This window comes from Halichoerus grypus, chromosome 1, assembly GCF_964656455.1.
Source record: "Halichoerus grypus chromosome 1, mHalGry1.hap1.1, whole genome shotgun sequence".
Taxonomy (NCBI): Eukaryota; Metazoa; Chordata; class Mammalia; order Carnivora; family Phocidae; genus Halichoerus; species Halichoerus grypus.
In genome coordinates this window covers 58,381,167-58,398,819 of record NC_135712.1, presented here as the reverse complement: position 1 = coordinate 58,398,819, position 17,653 = coordinate 58,381,167, and the positions used below count along the sequence as shown (strand labels likewise).

The 17,653-nt window shown below is 48.5% G+C and overlaps 1 protein-coding gene across 9 annotated transcripts in view; it reads right to left on the bottom strand.

Annotated features, from left to right (window-relative positions):
* Positions 1-17,653, bottom strand: part of BOC (BOC cell adhesion associated, oncogene regulated) — a 71,031-nt gene that overhangs the window by 16,140 nt on the left and 37,238 nt on the right. For all 9 annotated transcript variants that reach the window (XM_078066107.1, XM_078066097.1, XM_036107182.2 and 6 more), the window contains 2 exons: positions 2,370-2,516; positions 392-535 (listed from right to left, as the gene is read on the bottom strand). In XM_078066107.1, the coding sequence (XP_077922233.1) occupies positions 392-535; positions 2,370-2,516 (291 nt within the window). The remainder of the gene's footprint in view (positions 1-391; positions 536-2,369; positions 2,517-17,653) is intronic.

The window sequence follows — 17,653 nt, the reverse complement described above, 5'->3', positions numbered from 1 at the left end:
GTGACCTCACACAGGCACAAGCGTGTCATCCTCTTTCCTGTGCACGTGCTGGCAGCTGCTGAGCACCAGGCTGTCCGGCGCCGGCAGCCACATCCCAACAGATCCCCGCTCTCGAAGTCTCACAGTGAAGGAGAGCTCCCAATAGGCAGGAGAAAGGGACCAGCAAGCACAGCTACCCCCGGAGCTAGGCAGGGGACACGTGCCGCTAGAGGGGAGAGGACCCCACTCCATCTGAGTCCTGGATACCCCACTGGCCCGAGCCCCACGGCTCCCACCCCCACCTCAGAGAACACAGACTTGGAGCCCGGCCTGTGCCCCCCCTCCGCTGAATCCCCTCCCTTCTCAGCCTGACCAGCCCCTCCCATCAGTGAGACCCCCCCCCGCCCCTTACGGCGCACGCGGAGCCTGTCACTGGAGCCCGAGGTTTTCACTTCCTGGGTCACTGGGTTGTAGGCAGCACACTTGTACATTCCCTCATCCTCCTGGCTCGCGTTCACAATCTGGAGGTTTCCCGACGGCATGATCAGGTAGTTATCTGAGAAAACGGCAGGGTGAAGGGGACATGGGATGAGTTTGGCCCAGAACGCTGCAGCTGGTAGTTCCCAGTGGGCAGGCAGGGCAGGAACCATGAGCTGTACACCTGAATCCTAATAAGCCCAAACTAGAAAATGCTATTCTCCCCCTCAAATCAAGGGGGACAGAAATGCCAGAGAGTAAAACTAACCAATCAGCTGACAAACTGGCTGAGTCCCCTGTGTTAGTACATAGGTCTATGAAAGAACATTTTATACTTTCAAGGGAGTAGGGTGGAAAGGAAGCAAGATTTGGGGTCTGCCAGACCTGGGCTTAAGCTTTGGATCTGCCATGCACTGTGTGATTTTGGACAAGCTGATTAACCTCTTCGATCCTGTTTCCGCATTTGTAAAGCGGTATGATATGTGCCACCTCAGTGCCACTGTAAGGATTGAGGGGCCCATGCTGTACACGTGGGAGATGAGATGGTCATTCCTGCAAGCCACCAGGAAGGAGGGAAATAAATCTATAATTTCCCATGAGTCTCTGTCAGGGTCACGGCTCTGAGCCACCTCACTATTGAATTTCTGCAACCAGGGAGGAATATTCTAACTCCCAACCACCACCTTCTCCATGAATGTCACTGAAACCCTTCTTCTGCATCACTGGTTCGCTGGACTTTGTCTGCTTCGGGACCAGGGGTGCCATGGGGGCCTGGCCCCAGGGCTGTGTTCTGCTTCTTTCAACAGGAGACAGATCCGTGGCTTTTGGACGCCCCAGTGATTGGGATGGTGTTCAGCTTCCTGGTAGGCAAAGCACTGGCCATCAGCTCTGAGCTCTCTGGTGGCCTGGCCTGCCCCCGGGGGGTCCTGGTGTCTCCAAAATCTGGGTTCACTGAGCCTGGTGCCTGCCTGTCACTGGGCCGCCCCAGGTATGAGCAACTTAGTTAATGCCTGACAGAATGGGAAAAACCCCTGATTCCTGTGGGGCTTCCTCCAGAGGCTATAGCCAAGCTTCTGCTAGAGACAATGGAGATTAATTCTCTATTCCTCTTAGTCTCCAGTTATTTCTGAATGGCAGGATTAGGGGTTTTACCCTTTCAAAAAATAGTTTTCTGCATTTTCTATAGTGAACATATATATTCTTCATAGGAATACAGGAACATATATTCCTTTATAACCAGAAAAATGTAATGAAAATATTTAAGTATCTATAGAATATTCTAAAAGGAATACATTTTGAGCTGTGGGTTCAGTTAAGCAGGGTCTACTTGGCCTTCAGTGAATGGTCAACTATGGGAAGAAGCTGTTTTCATCTTGAGAGACATCCCATCTCCTCCCTGGCATTCTGTGGACCACAGAGTGGCCTCTCCTAGCCCAGCTGTCATGTACGCCGTGGCCTGAGCAGGAAGCTAGGACAGCCGAGACAGCTAAGACAGCCACATTACCAGGAAGATGGGGAGGGAAAAACCCGAGTCCCACTGACAAGCTTCCTCTGCTGTATGGGAAAGAGCTCCACCTCCCGCTGGGCAACCCTGCAGCCCCACAGACGGCTGGGTTCGTCAGGCCGCCTTGTGTGTGTGCCTGGTGGCAGGGAATCCAGAACCCTGTGCTGACAGCCTTGATCAAATGGTGACAGCTCAGCAACATCTTCCAGAGCCTCAGAGGATGAAGACATTCCTCTCAACAGGGCAGAAGACCTCCATTATGGAAACCAATCCCTTTAGGATCCTACAGGGCTATGTAGCAAGGCAGAAGACCGCTGACCAGTGAGGTGAGGAGGGGGCGGAGGGCATGTTGATGGGGGTTGGGGAGGCAGTAGGCAGAGGTGGTCAGCTTCCCCACTTGCTCACTCACCTCTAGATGCCTCTAGCCACTCTTGCTTGACACTGTATCGGACCTGGGCTTTTGGGTGGCTCTCAGGAAGGTGGCAGGCAATGACTGCTGTGTTCCCCTCATCTACTTCAATCACGTGCTGCACGTCCAACTTGAAGTCCTGGAGGTCTGTGGAGAGAAGGGAAGGTGCCAACTGGGCCTCGATGGAGAAGAGAGACAAAGCACCATTTTAGGGTGGGCAGATGCTGTGGTGTCTTCAGTCACGATAAACAGCTGCAGGAGCCTCACTCCCTGGGGGCTTTCTGGGGGTGGTCCAAGTCCTTCCTCCAGCCTTCTGTTGTCTATAAGAGTTTGCAGGATGGAATGTGTGGTCTCCATCACTGCAAGAGAGTTCAACTTGGTATGTATAAGCTGGAGAGTGGGGACACTGTGTAAAGAATTCCACCAGGAGATGCCTGTGACCCAGACCGGTCTCTTCGGTTACTCTGAGACATGGCGGCCAGTTGGCCAGGCCCAGGGGCCCTACTGAACCTGGCAGGAGATGGGTCACTGATCAAGGCATAAATGCTCTGGCACAGCTAATGGAGATGGAAGGGAAGGATGAAAGAGAATCGTGATCTCTTCTTTCCAGTTCAGTCAAGTTCCCTGGTTCTTCTTTGACATCCCCAGTAAAAGTGACAGGCCCTAGATACCGCTCAATCGCCAACCATGGTTGTGACAGGAAGGCTGAGGCTACCCAGAGCTATACTCTCTGTCATGGCTAATCCTTCCTTGGGGCTGGGGGTGCGGGATCTGTGGGTGCTCTGAGGGCTTTCTAAGGCAAAGACGCGTCTCCACGGTGTGGCTAATGGCAGTGGAATATGGGAGGGCTGAGGGTCCTGACACCAGGCTGCAGTGTATGACAGCATGGTGGCCGTCTCTTCTGACTTGGCTTGGTGGCAAGACTGGGATCTAAGCTGGGAGAGGATGGAGATCCATCTGTAACAAGAGCAGAATGTTTCCCAAATAATCTAACCGTTCAAACCACAAAACTCTCTTTGTATGAGCCAAATCACTGATGTTGCTGAACAAAATGGGACACTTGGGCAAAAAACATTCCAATTTTGTTTTTCAGGACTGTGGTTGAATTTAAAAGACGTAAAATGAAAGGGGACTAAGATAAGAAAGATGAGAATATTTACCCAGACGCTCTCTCATAAAGGTACTTAGAAAGCCCTTGAGGCACCCTCTCTGAATGCTGACCATACCAAAAATTCTGCTCAGCTCCTGAGAACAGACGCCATCAGAGCTTTTACTGCAATTCTGCTGCAAGACTCCACCTGCCTGTGTTGTTTCCCCGGGAGACCCACAGAAGGCAAGAAGGCAACAGGAGCAGGCAGGAATCAGGTTTCTCACAAAAGAGAAGAGGTAATTACCAAAAACAAACTCCGGTCACCATAGGAGAGCCCAGGGATCAAGGCACGCAGTGAGGTCAGAAGGTTTCCCACTTAATGGAACTTTCCAGAAGCTTTTAGACAAGCCATGCCAGGATAGGAAAGCCCTTTTGTTTCTATGAAAGGATCACTGTCTCTCTGTTTACAATATTAGAGTGTGAACTTTTTAGGGGCAGGGACCAAGTCTTGTTTGTATATGTGTCCTCTGAACCTAACCCAGGGCCTGGCCTAAGTAGATGCTCAGTCAATGCTGAATGACCGAATGAAGGACTATCTTGGAAGTTGGGACCCTCAGATCAGGTACAAGATGCCCATTTATGTTGCCTATGAACTCAAATTTCCTAGTTGTGTTTCATCTACACTGCAAGCTCAAGGACAGAGGCCTAGCACAACACATTTTCTACGAACCTTTTACCTAAGTATGGTTATTATGAAAATAGACTGCTTCTAGAGCAGTTACTTCTGGAGTCACAGAAGAGATGTGAAATAGGTAATGAAGGTGGAGTAGGAAATACGTGCTGTTCACCAGTGGCATGGCAAAAACAGACAGCCTGCCCCCATTCACTTCTATTGCCCTCTTTTACTTTCCGGGCTGAACAAGTGATATCTGGGGGTCAAGGGGAGATCTCACTTATGGATTGCTTCCTTTGGGTGGGTATAGAGCCTTCTGGGCTTTTAAAGAATTATCTCGTCATTGTTTATCTTTGTATATGTGATAATCTGACTCCAAGTAAATTGTGAACTCCTAGGGGACGGCCTATTGATTTTACACTCCACACCCCAGCCCCAAACCCCACTGCACAGTATTCAGGATATAGCAAATGCTCTATAAATCCTTGCTGAATGAATGAACAATTTGGAAGGCTGAGCCCAAGGCCAGCTTGCTGGGAGTGCACTCTGCAGCTGCACGTGGCCCTGCGCATGGAAGGGGCCGGCGCTCGCTTTAATGCTCTGCTCATCACCGTCTTCAAATCCTTAACAAGTTTGAACAAGACTCCACATTTTCATTTTGCGTTAGACCCTCAAAATCATGGAGTCCAGTCCTGGCTGAGCTTCTCAGCCAAGACAGCGGATGTGTGTTTTCTCAGAGAGGAAGGAGATATGGACTACGGGAGAGGGTGCACACTACGGTGCAGTGTGTTCTGACTAAATATTGCTAACTGCTTTTCAAAAGCAATGCACTTAAACAATGCAAAGGCCTTAATCCTCCTCTGCACAGTGTGTGCTGTACCTGCCAAGTCAGGAGGCTCCCCACAAAGCGAGCTGTGAGCAATTGTCCGCTCAGGGGCATCTGGAAAATTCCTGTCACCAAGAAGCACTCTCTTCCACGGTCCAATAAATCTAAAACTACTCCACCAAGAGTTTGAATTTTTTTTTTTTCCTCCTCTGCTTTATTTCATTCCAAGAAAATTTGCCTCAAGCAAAGATATACTCAAACCTAACAGATCATTTTACAAGAAAGAAAGGAGTTTGGCACCAGAATGCCATCTCCATGTTAATGGCGCAGGCTCTTGCCCCATTGTAATCGAGAGCTTATCCAGGCACAAGGCACGCACTCCTCCATGCGCCCACCTCACCGACCCACCACGACAGAACACAGCTGCCCCCTCGTTCCCCTTGGCTCCTTCTGCACCCTCTGACAACTGCTAAATTGGAGACAGAAGGCTGTGCAGTGGGGGAGGCACAAAGCTGGGCACTGGTCAGCCATGTGGCCAGACAGCCCCTCTGTTCTGATGCCAACATGTGCACAACAGCCCATGTGGGCAGGACCGAGGACACCAGAGCTGGGCATCCTACTGGCAGGCCTGCCTTCCTGGCTTCAAAACAAATAAGCAGTAGTTCGATCCTTGGCCCTGTCCCCGCCCTGTTCCTCCTGAGCTTAAGCCTTAGCTGTTGCTTCACCAGACAAACACATCCAATTTGGCTGCTAGAGCAAAAGTTGAGTTTCACTAAGGGATCACAGGCAGAGTAACAAAGTGATGATGGATCTGAAAATCAGAGCACCCCCTCTTTAGTGCTTTTAGGCAGGAAGGAGACTGGGGAGGGGGGTGGGCTGGAGAAGTGTGATCAGTAATGGCCTAATCAGCCACCAGATGAGGCAGATGCAGAGATCTAGTTGGCTGCGAGTGAAGAAAACCAGCCTATTCCCAGGCCCCTTTGTCTGCAAAGCCGGGTTCCTGCCCAGTCCCCGGGCTGCTCTGGGCGCCTCCCTGGGCCTAGGGGGCAGACCCTTCAATTCCAAATGGGGTTAACAGGCCGCACTGCAGAATGGATCGGGTTTCAGGGGGAAATGGTTTGACAGGACACCTGCCCTTGCCTGTGGGCTGGTGTGTTTGAGAAATCCATTAGAGGAATGTTTTTGCAGCTTTAATCCTCTTACCTTCCCCCAGAGCCCTCTTGTGCATCCTCTCTTTGTGTATTCTTTCGGCTATTTTATTAACTTGTCTGCACTAATCAAATGCCAATAGGTCCACTCTTGTTTCTCAGCTCTCAACAGGCCAGAAGCCCTGGTCTTTGGGGCCATCTCTGGGTTTACAGAGTCTCCTTTTCACAGAACTTTGTGCTTTCTAGGAAAGTCCAAATAATTTGGGTTCTGTATAGAACCCTGCCCAGTTCCTTCCTTCTAGGCCGTCCATTTCTTAATGGAAATGTATCTTCTGATACGTCATTTCCACAGATGACAGAGATTTGTTCAGACGCAAACCATGTGATGTGCTCTGGGTTTCCTCCTCACATTTATAGGGTACAGTAGGCACCTGCCTTCTGAGCCAAGGGAAAACAGGGAGGAAAATAAGAACTGTGAGAAGTTCTGTGGGTGTGGCTGCCATCACCAGGGTCACCTGTGAGACTACAAAGAGGCAAGTTTTATCTTAAGCCCCTTTGAATTTCTTCTCACCTCGTAGCCTGGATCCTTCCTTCAGCTCAGCAGAGCTATGAATTACAGTATTTGGTATATGATCATGAATTCCCATGACACAAAACTGTCAAATCTTAAGTGTAGGCTCATCCCTGCCAACTGTTATAGAATTTACACATCCAGTTCCAGGGTGCAATGCACCACAGCAGAATGCCCCCGGTGTAATCTGTAAGGCATTTCAAGGCGTTTCCTCATTTGGCCCTCCTCTCCCTGAGACCTCTCTTGGGCTGCAAGTCAAAGTTCAGTTAAGTAAGAAGTCAGGTAAGACAGTGCCTTTTGGCCGGAGGCTGCATGGCATCACCCCCGTCCCCATTTCCATGAACTCAGCTGAACACTTAAAAAAAAAAAAAAAAAAAAAAGTCATTTTCTACCCATCCAGGCATTTCTTAAGTATAGTCAGTCCCGTCCCACCCTCTTGCCTCAAGACAAGCCTGTACTCATCTGCTGAGGTCTGGATGGGACCCACCAGATTGTGGGGGCACCGCATGGGGCTCACTTGGCAATGCTGTCAGCATGGCTCGGTAGCCTCTTGGCCATTGGCAAGTTTCTGGGCCGATAATTCTACTCCCAAACTCTCATGGCCTCCAGGCCTCAACTGTCCTTGTGGTGGCTTGCTGCATCTACCGCTAACGTCACAAAGCATAGAAGACTTTGCCCTATTGTATTCCCCCTCAGTGACATGCTGACCCTGTGGCCCTTCCCTGCACCTTGATGACTTGCTGAAAGGTGGCAAAGGTTCAAGGGAAGTAAAATGAGGAGCTTTCTCTGGCGGAAGCCGCGGCTCACTGCTCTCCAGGATGGACTTGGAGGTGGAGTTTGAGAAGGTGAAGGGTCCCGAGCATTGCCTCCTGCGTGGGCTTCACTGAGGCACAGACAAGCACAACACTACTCTTGACCCCCAAGTCGCCTGAGGACCTATGCCTTGGCAGGACCCCTGAGGTCAGCCCTCTGAAATAAAGTGCTCTGCCAGTGGGAAGCCACGGCAATCAACTCAGGAGCAGAGTAGAGCCTGGAACAGAACTGTACTTCCATGAGGCCAGAAAGCCTGGCGCCCAGTAAGGATGGGGTTCGCTGTGGCATGGGCAAGCCTCTCAGAAGCCACGCATTCTGGGTAGTGATTAAGCCTCTTGCCAGTGTGTAGCCCTGTCACACAGACCACTGAAGCCAAACCAAACTGTGGCCACAAGGCTGAGCAAAACCAGTATACTCCACAGTAGACATCTGGCACATACCATCCCCTCCAGACATCACTGACTCATTCATTCAGCCAGGAGCTACAGAATTGTCTAGTATGTCAGGCACTGCAGAAGAGATCACGAAGACAAAAATATAGTTCCTAACCTCAGGGACCTTTACTCTGATAGATAAGATAGGTAAAAACAACACACAAGGGAGGGTACAATAATTTGCAAGAGTATTATCTGCAGGCTTAGTCCCTACTGTCTCTACCAGCGTTCCAGCCTAGATCAGGTCACCTTGAGCTCTAGAGCAACTTAGGGCAGAGGGGGTTGGCAGAGGGAGTATTCATCCTCCCTCTGCAGGCAGAGAGAGTGAATAAATATGTTTGCTTTCGTTAGGAGTTTTTTCTGCCTGTCCAATTGCACAAATAATTTTGGCTCTAAAACTCTCTCCTGAAAGCCATGGCATGAAATTTTTCAAACACACTTTCCGATGAAAGTAAGGCATGCTGTCTCTTATTTAAATAAAAACAGTTTCCATGGGGGTAAAAAAAAAAAAAAAAAGACCCTTGCAGATGCCAAATACATTACTTGTTCCATCTTGTGTTTCTTTCTTTCTCCTTGAGTTGAGGTGGGATCTTCACTCAGATTTGAGCCATGGGAGAAAGCTGAGGAGGCAGGAAAGATGAAAGAACTAGGAGGATGAGGGCAGAAGATCAAAGCCAAGACCGGAGGTGGGCAGGAGTGGATAAAGGGTATAAAGGGAGGAGCATGATAGGAAGAAGGGGGAAAAAAAAAAGAACCTAGTTTGCAATGTCATTAAATGATGTGCAATAAACTGGTCTAAGGCTTCTGGAATTTCTTGGCTTAAATCACTAAAAATATTTTTTTTAAAATAAGAGAACAAGAAATGTGATTAATCCTTGAAGACAAGGCAAGGATGGGGGCCATGTGTCCACTGAGTCTGGCAGCCAGATGAACAGAGAAGATGTCTGTAGACCACCTCATTTATCTGACTTTAGCACTGCAATGAGGTAGGGCTGGTGAGCAGAACTTGGGAGTTTCTTTTGGACTCAATGAAGGAATGAAATGGTTTGAGAAAATACACTTAAGAAAAAGAGGAGGAAGAAAAAAAGATGTCCTTGCCAGCAACCCACATCATACATATTTCTCTGATCAACCAAATATAAACTACAAACGTAGCAATGGGAAAATTAACGTGAGTCCTGGTGGTCTGGGATCAGGAGAGCCAGAGCTGGATCCTGGCAGAGTCTCTGGCAGGCTAGCAGCCTGTACAGGAAGGGGGGGGGGGGGGGGAAGGGAGGCCAAGGCACTCAGGAGGAAGGGAGAGGGGAGCTCCAGCATGGTCCCCACATGCAGAACCCTGGGTGGGAGGCACGGGCGCCGTCCTAAGGCCAGCGGGGCTCACGGTGGTTCCACTTTTTCTCCCTCCACACCTGGGAACTACATATCCCTACAAGCAGCAGTGGCTACTGATGCAAACTGCCCACCACCTCTGACAGTGTCCCATGAAGTGTGTGGTAGGATGCGGAGCCACATTCACTGGCATCTCCCTTCAAAGTTTCCAAAGGTTCCTCCAAATATCTCAGTTCCTTTTAAACAGAACTTTAGGCTTCTGACATCCATCAATTTTTCTGAACCCTCCCTGAATCTATTTGTATCTTCAACCTGTTTATATCCTAAGTCCTTGCTTCATCCTTTTTTACTTCCTTAAGCCTCTTCATAGATCAGGGTTTGGTGAAGAAATCTTTGCTCGCCTTTTGCATGCCCTTTTTGACCTTCTAGACTTCAAACACATCTTATCTGGGAGTCCTCCTCTTTCTAGACATTCACTGAAGGCCTACTCTGTGCCAGGTCCTGTGGGAAGCTGTGTGGTCACAGAGATGAATGGCAGCAGTCTCTGTCCTCCAGGCAAACGAGAGGGCTACAGAAGCAAACACAGGGTGGTGAGGAAGCTGGGAGAGGAGACCCCACTTCAGACTTGGGAAGTTGAGGGCATCGAGAAAAGACTCCCAGAGAAGATACGCAAGTCTTGAAAACTGAGAAGGAATTCATCATCCCAAGGGAGATAGGCATGTTCTGGGAAAGGGAATGGAAAGGATGGTGTTGCAGGCAGATGGGGCACCATTCCAAAAACAAGGGGAAAGTGCAAGATGAGATAAGGAAGTGGCAGAGTTTGGTGGGTCTAGAGTGGGAGGTGAGGCTGAGAGATGGGCTTAAGTGCCGCACCACAGCCCGAGTCCTGTTCTGTGATTCCTGGAGTCATCACACGTTTGTAAGTAAAGGAACACAGTCACTCAACATTAAACATCATTTTCCCTCAGAAAAAAAATGCTGTTTTTGCCTCAGCAAGTTTTTTTTCCCTTTTGCCTACATTTTGTCTCACTATTGAGGGACTGTTTTTATCTTAGATGTGAACACTGACCCACCTGCAGGGGTACATCTTCTTCCAGGACAGACTCGCTGTTCTACTGTTCTCAGGGTTATTACCAGACTCCTGGAAAGGTTAAAAGTCTAAGAACAAGGTCAAGGTAGAAATCCCTAAGCTTTTCCACACACAAAAAAGGGGGATCCAAGGGACTCATTTGCTCTCTTGATTTTTTATTTTAAAGGAACCATCTTGCATCATGTTCCTTAGAGGGCTCCAGTGATTTCAAGTAAGCTAATCAATGCTTCCCTCACCTTCCTGAGCAAAGTCTGCTCTGGCTCGTTGAATTTATAGGTGGTACCTGCTTAACACACTATGAGGTCTTCCCTTTGCTCTTAGATAAGAAGATGGACTTAAGATTTTTACTTAAGCATGTGGCTGTGTGTGCAAAGAACAGGTTGAGGAGAGGAGAAGTAAGTGTGTCCTTAGTAGAAGATGTACCATGGACTTGAGGTCTTCTTTTGGTAAATTGTGACGATTGCTAAATAGAGAATTGGAACCCTGGCTGTTTGGGGCAGACAGTTGCTGCCACGATGCCCTGAGCTGAGCTCATACCACACGAGGCATGAACTTCTGCCTGTATCCAGTAGAAAACAGCACTTTGGTTAACAGGACTTTGGTTTAATACTATAAGGTATTCCCTAGTCATTTCCTATTTAGATATTCAAGTTGCTTAGCTCCTTTTGGATTTAAGTGGTCACGAATTTTCTTGTCCAATTGGCAAAGTAAAACAAAACTTACAGAATAAAGCAGCTAAATCTCACACTGAGGCTCATTCTCCCTTTCTGACTGTGTCCACCACCCCGTAGAGCTGCCTCCGTCTCCCCAGCCTGGCAGAATCGCCAGCCCGGCCTCCAGCTGCAGACTCCCTTTCCCTCCTGGGCCAGCTCAGGACGCCACCTCTGTTTCCTTTCCTTCCCCAACTCTTCTTCCTGCCACCGCCCATTCGCTGCAAAGCAAAGGGTTTGCACAGGATTCCCCCTCAGATGCCTAAGCTAACAACAAATGTTTTGCCGACTTGGAGCGAATGGTTCCTTCTTGTTTTGTTAAGGAGTCACTGGCTGGCTGAAGCGGACTGCCAGAGAGGAGTGGCACTGGAGAAAACACTCTGAGCTTTCCTTTATTAATCACAGAACATACATTCCCAAAGGGAAAAGAGAGACAGTGAGAAATGGGGGAGAGTTAGGGGAGAATCCGATGGGGTAGCAAGAGAGAGACAATCATCTGGTGGCTACATTCAGGATGTGACTGAACTCACCATGGAATTATCTCACTATGGAAATCAAACTCCCTGTGGACGTATCTGTATCGTCCCAGAAACTGCACTGGGCTTAAATCTAAGTACGCAACGCTAAGAGCTAAATTTAGTTGTTGAAGGTCTGAGAAAGGTATGAGAGAACTCAAGAAATGAGAGAGAAAGATTGTCCCACACACACTGTTTAAGGTTCAACTCCCAAGTCTTCCTCAATCCCCTGAAATTGAAATGAATCACTGTCAGCCTGAGTTCCCAGGAAAATCTGGTTATATCTCGGTTGGGGATTGACTTGTTTTAGGGCTAATACGTTACTGCAGTCAATCTTTTCCATCAGATTAAGAGCTCCTCAAAGGCAAGGGTTAGGTCTAACTGTGTTCTGCTGGAAACTCTGAACACAATTCTCAGGACACCAATCTCCAAAACATCCAAACTCTGAACTCACTGCTGGAGAATGGGTGCTTTGCGGTTTGCCAGCGGGACTCCCGAATCTCCAGCCTGCTGGCTTGCTCTACGAATCCTGGACTCACCAGCTTCCACAGTCCTGTGAACCAGTTCTTTAAAATAACTCTATTTTTGCTTTTATTTCCTTCTCCATATACATATGCAGGCATACCTCATTTTATTTTATTTTTTTTACAAATTGAAGGTTTGTGGCAATCCTACATCAAACAAGTCTATCAGTGCCATTTTCCAACAGCATTTGCTCATTTTCTGTGTTACATTTTATTAATTCTCATAATAATGATGAAAAGATTTGAAATATTACATTTGTTGTGGTGATCTGTGACCAGCGATTACAACTCACTGAGGGCTCAGTTGATGGTTAGCCTTTTAAGCAATAAAGTATTTTTTAATTAAGGTATGTAATTTTTTAGTCATAATGCTATTGCACACTTAATAGACTGCAGGATAGCATAAACATAACTTTTATATGCACTAGGATACCAAAAAATTCATTTGACTCACTTTATTGTGAGTCGTCTGGAACCAAACTCACAACTTCTCCACGGTGTACTTGTATGTATAAGCGGTTCTGCTTCTCTGGAGAACCTGACTTAAACACGGATAAAGAAAGCTAGAAATATTTTAGTAAAGATATGTCCACAGTGGTCCCTTATGGCTTGTTCTGGTTCAGGGTCTGAGCCTAGAAGACCTCCAGTAAGTGTCTGATAGGAACCAAAGGTGGGGGGAGCAAAAAACAAACAGAAAGAAACATGGCTTCTGCTTGTGGGGTCCCCGTGCTGAGGGCCAGGGGCAGCCCCGCCTGCCGGCACCAGCCAACAACTACCTGGTTAGAAGAATGAGCGGGGGGCGGGGGGGGGGGGGGCGGTGAGCCATCAGGAGCATAAATGTCCCTGTGGCTACAGGGACAACATGCAACGTGGTGACACCATGGCCACCCTCCAACGCAGCCAGGAGGTAGGAATCTGGGTTGGAGCTCAAGTGTATACATATTGCTGAGAAATTCACAGGTAACGGGTTAGTTCTCCCTTCCCAATGAGCCAGCCCTGTCTCCTGGCTCTGGCTAGGAATGGAAGCTTTTCCACTCCCCGGACTCGTTCTTCTGAAGGCTGCTCCCAGAACGGAGCTGGGCAGCGCAGGGCTGGACACAGGCGCCAGGGCCTCCGGCAGGAGGACACTCTGCAAATGTTCGCTCACCTAATGGGTGAACATATAAAGCCCGGCATTTATAAAATGCTTCAAAATATTACTATTTTGAACTATTACATCATTTGATGCTCAAAGAAAAAAAAAAAAAAACACAGAAACAAAAAACCCATGATACTGATGCTATAACTATCACTCTGCTCATTTCAGAGCTGTGGCAACCTGAGGGATTAAGTGACTTGCCCAAAGTCACCTCAACTCCTAAGGGCAGAGTCAGAACTTAAACCCAAGGGTTTTTTTTTTTTAAGTTTCTTTTTTTTTTTTCCCTCCATCATACCGGTTTGTCTCTTCCTTTTATTCGTGGGTTAAATGATGTCACCTTCTGCCCTTCCTCAGAGTCAGAGTCATGGAGACAGCTGCCTAAGGGGAGCTCCTTCCTTTCCTGTCAGTGGCCTCACCTTCTGACATCTGAGGCCAGGGAAAGGATAATTCGAGCACATGCCTGGGTCATAGTGCTTAAAGGCCTTCTGGAGGGGTTACAGATCCAGTCTCAAACCAGCATCAGCTGAAGACGTCACATTAGCTTGAGGACTAAAGTTCCCAGTTATAGAATTACTACCCAGTTACCAACAATGAATGCGAGCTAGGGATGATAGGAAAACTGGGAGAGTTAAATAGTAAAAAAATGGAAAACGTTAAAAATGAAGAATTATGTAGGAGTATATTTGAGCTATTAGTGGTAAGGAATAGAAAACAGCTTTCACATTGTATGGCAGCTCTGCTGAATTGTGATTACTTGCTGGGCTGGGTTGAGAACAATTCTAAGGCTGAATCAGAGTATAGAAAAAAGGAATATGGTGTCCATTGGCAATGTCTGCTGTTGGTTCAGGTGCAGAGACTGGGAATACTTGAGCCATGGAGAGTGGTTGGCCTCCTGGTGTAAAGCTTGTAAAAAAGGAGAAAGGAAGAAAGGAGATCAAAGTCCAAAGTATTTTGAAAAGCAAGAATTAGACAAGGTGGTCTGAAGTGAGGCATTAGCAGCAAGAGATTTACCACAAATAAAGTTCAGGTTCAACAGGAGAAGAAGTTCTACAGAGAGGAGAGTGGGACGGACACCTCCACAGGGAGCAAAGACGGCAGTTATCCACATGGGTTCCATTTTACCTGAAGACCAGAAGCCAAGGTCCACAGAGAGGGGTGAAGTCCAAGCGTACCCCCAGCCCCCAGCATCTAAGTCAAAGAGGTCTGGACCAGGGAAGTTCTTGCTAGAGGCCTCCTCCACACCCCTGAATCCTCAAGCCAGGTCCAAGCCCCCACCATCGAAAGGTCCCAGGGATCTAGGAGTTCACGAAGACACAGGAGGCAGCACCTTGCTAGGTAGACCAAACAGCGAGTGCTTTGTCTGAGGATGAACATCTGAACGCAGGAAAAAGAGGCCAGAGGAGAAGGAAGCCTTAAGTGCTGAGTGTGGGCGGGTGTGGGGGGGGCGGGGGGTGTGCGTGTGCACAGGCACGCCACCGCTCAGCCTTGCCTCTAAATGCACACCATGCCTTGGTAATCCCTTCACCGCTCAGCCTCCCTCCATCAGCCAACCAGCAAAACACAGCCCCCATTCTGCTCAGGAATGTGCTTTCGGAAACTTAATCTAACTGCTGAGTCTGGGCCAAATCCCCCATGGCATTAGCCCAAAGACAGCACCCCGTTCTGCCGCCTCTCCCGCCTTCCCCCTGCCTCCTCCTAGCTGGGGAGGCTGCAGTTCCACTCCATGGCCACAGTCCCTCGGAGCCTGCTCTCCTCATTTCCAGCACTTCTCCAACCCTCCAGTCAGCCCCAAACATTTCACTTCTGATTCATGTCTCCACGACAAGCCAACAGTTCTTGGCTTTCAAGCAAGACTCACTGGGCTTCTGCACAAGCCACTTCTTCTCTCACTGGGCCTTCTGGGATGCAATCAGACCCTCCCCTTTGTCCTCACTGTCAACTGCAGATCCCTTCAAGCACCACAGAAAGAGGTGGCCAGGAATTTTTTTTACAATAAGGGCAAAAAATGGTCTCTCCTCATACAGATACACCTTGAAGTAGAAGGAGGGCTCCAACGTAAATCTACTACTCTCCAACTATCCCTTCCTCCAAATAAAATGTTCAGCCTGGCTCCTAATGAGGCCAAATGAATGGTTATGGAGTTTCCTGAGTCTTCACAGACATGTGCTGACCATCTGCAGATGAGCAACCCTCCTAAATGAGCATTATCCTTTAAAGGCATGAACGCTACTAAAAGGCATATCTTACTTGTAATAATGAACCACTGGAAGTGACCTAATGGCCCAGCAATAGAAAAAGGGTTCAGTACATATGGTAGAGCCACTCAGGGGATGTTTGAGGGCCATTGGTAACTCTGACCCTGCTCTGCTGTGGGCTGGGGTGGGGAGGGGGGCAGATGACTAGGTAAAGGGCATGGGGGAACCTGCTAGAGTGGTGGTTACCCATACATATGAAAAATGCATTGGGATGTTGACTTATTAGTGCACTTTGTGTACTTTACTGGATGCATTTTATACTCAACAGAAAAGGAAAAGTAAATATGGTCATATGGCCAATGGAAAATGCTTACCACACAATGCTGAGGGGAGAGAGTATGGACAGAAGCTATATATTCAGCAGATCACTAGGACAGTGTGAAAGTATGGGCATGCCATTATGCTCAGTGAAATAAGTCAGAGAAAGACAGATACCCCATGATTTCACTTACAGGTAGAATCTAAAAAACAAAACAAAACAAAACCCAGACTCGTGGACACAGAGAATAGAGTCCTGGTTGCCAGAGGAGAAGGAGGTTCTGGGATGGGGGGGAGGGTAGAAAAATGGGTGAAGGAGATCAAGAGGTCCAAGCTTCCAGTCATAAAATAAGTCATGGGGATATAATGTACAGCACAAGGAATACAATTAGTAATAGACTGTGTGTGGTGACAGATGGTAAGTAGACTTAGTGGTGACCATTTCACAATGTATACAAATATCAAATCACTATGTTATACACCTGAAACTAATATTGTATGTCAATTATATACTTCAATAAAAAAAGAAAGTATGGGTATGGATCAAGACTGGAAGGGTATACTCCAAAATGGTAAATGGTGGTTGTGTGACGATGGTGGGCTGAGGGGAAATGTTTTTTTCTATAAACTCTGTGCTTTCTGTCATTTTCATTACAATTGAAAAATATAAGAGCAATATCATGGTAGGAGAGTAGCTCTGACCTCAGCCCTTCTTGTATGATGAGATGACCCCTCCCTACCCTCAACCCTCCTCACCTAAGTCTGCTGGTACCCTCCTCCTCACACCCCACACGCACAGGTGGAGGGGAGGGCTCAGCTGGTGGCCCGGGATCTGCCTCCCTCACCCAGCATGCACAGCCTGCTTCCCAGGGGCCTGGGGCTCAGATTCAATGTGCTTCTTCTGTCACCAAGGAAAATGGCTCCCACTGTGTGGAGAGGTGGCAGGATGCAGCCCAGGCTCAGCCTGGGCCCTGGAGGGGCAGCTGAGGACCCGCCCTGCCTTCTCCCTTCTCTGAGAAAAGGGCAGGGCTGCTTGACTATTTCCCAAGAAAACAGGAACACTGCCGGCAGGCTCTCCTCTGTTCTCTCACAGAGGGAAGTCCCTTCAGGGACCTGAGATTCAGGAGGGCAGGCAGAGGTCTTTTCTCCCCTGTTGGTCTATTTCCCCATCTCCTACCGCTTTTCTCTAGGACTCATGCCTCGTACACCCCAGGGACCCCAGCCAACCTTCAAGGAGCATTTCAGAAGTTTGCTGCTTTAGGCATGAGCCCTAACACACATCGCTCAGGAGGGTGATGAGGATGGTGATGTGGAAGTCTGAAGCAAGGCTGTCAGGGGTAAGGGGACCCTGCTAGGTCATGAGGGAACAAGGCTCCAAGGAGGAAGAGGTCATTCTTAGTATTTCCTGGTTCTAGACTCAGCTATAAGGACAGATGCTGGGGCTGCCCTGCAGCCTTCAGAAGTTTATTTCGTCAGTGAGTCTCGTCTCCTGTATGTACAGTGGGTAGAAAATGAGGCGATGTGTGCTCTGCACCTGGGCACCGTAATGTACCCAAGTGGTAATTACAAATTAAGAGTAGTATAAAGTCTTCACCTGGCATCCTCCTTGGACCAAACTGTACCCCAATCTCATCCTCTTTTCTGTTCTCTTTACTCTTTTGTCACACATTTTCCTTTTCATTGTGTTCTACTATTTATTTGTCAGGCATTTGGAATCCGCTTGGCCCTCAGACAGACAGGAGGCCAAGTGTGGGATGGGCAGCTCTGTTCGGACTCCACATGGCCTTGTAAGTGCTCTGACCATAACTGCCCTGAGGACGGAGTGCAGGGCATGGGGCGGGGAGGACGGGTAGGGCGGGGAGGATGGCGAGGGCGGGGAGGACCGGGAGGACGAAGTGCGGGGCACAGGG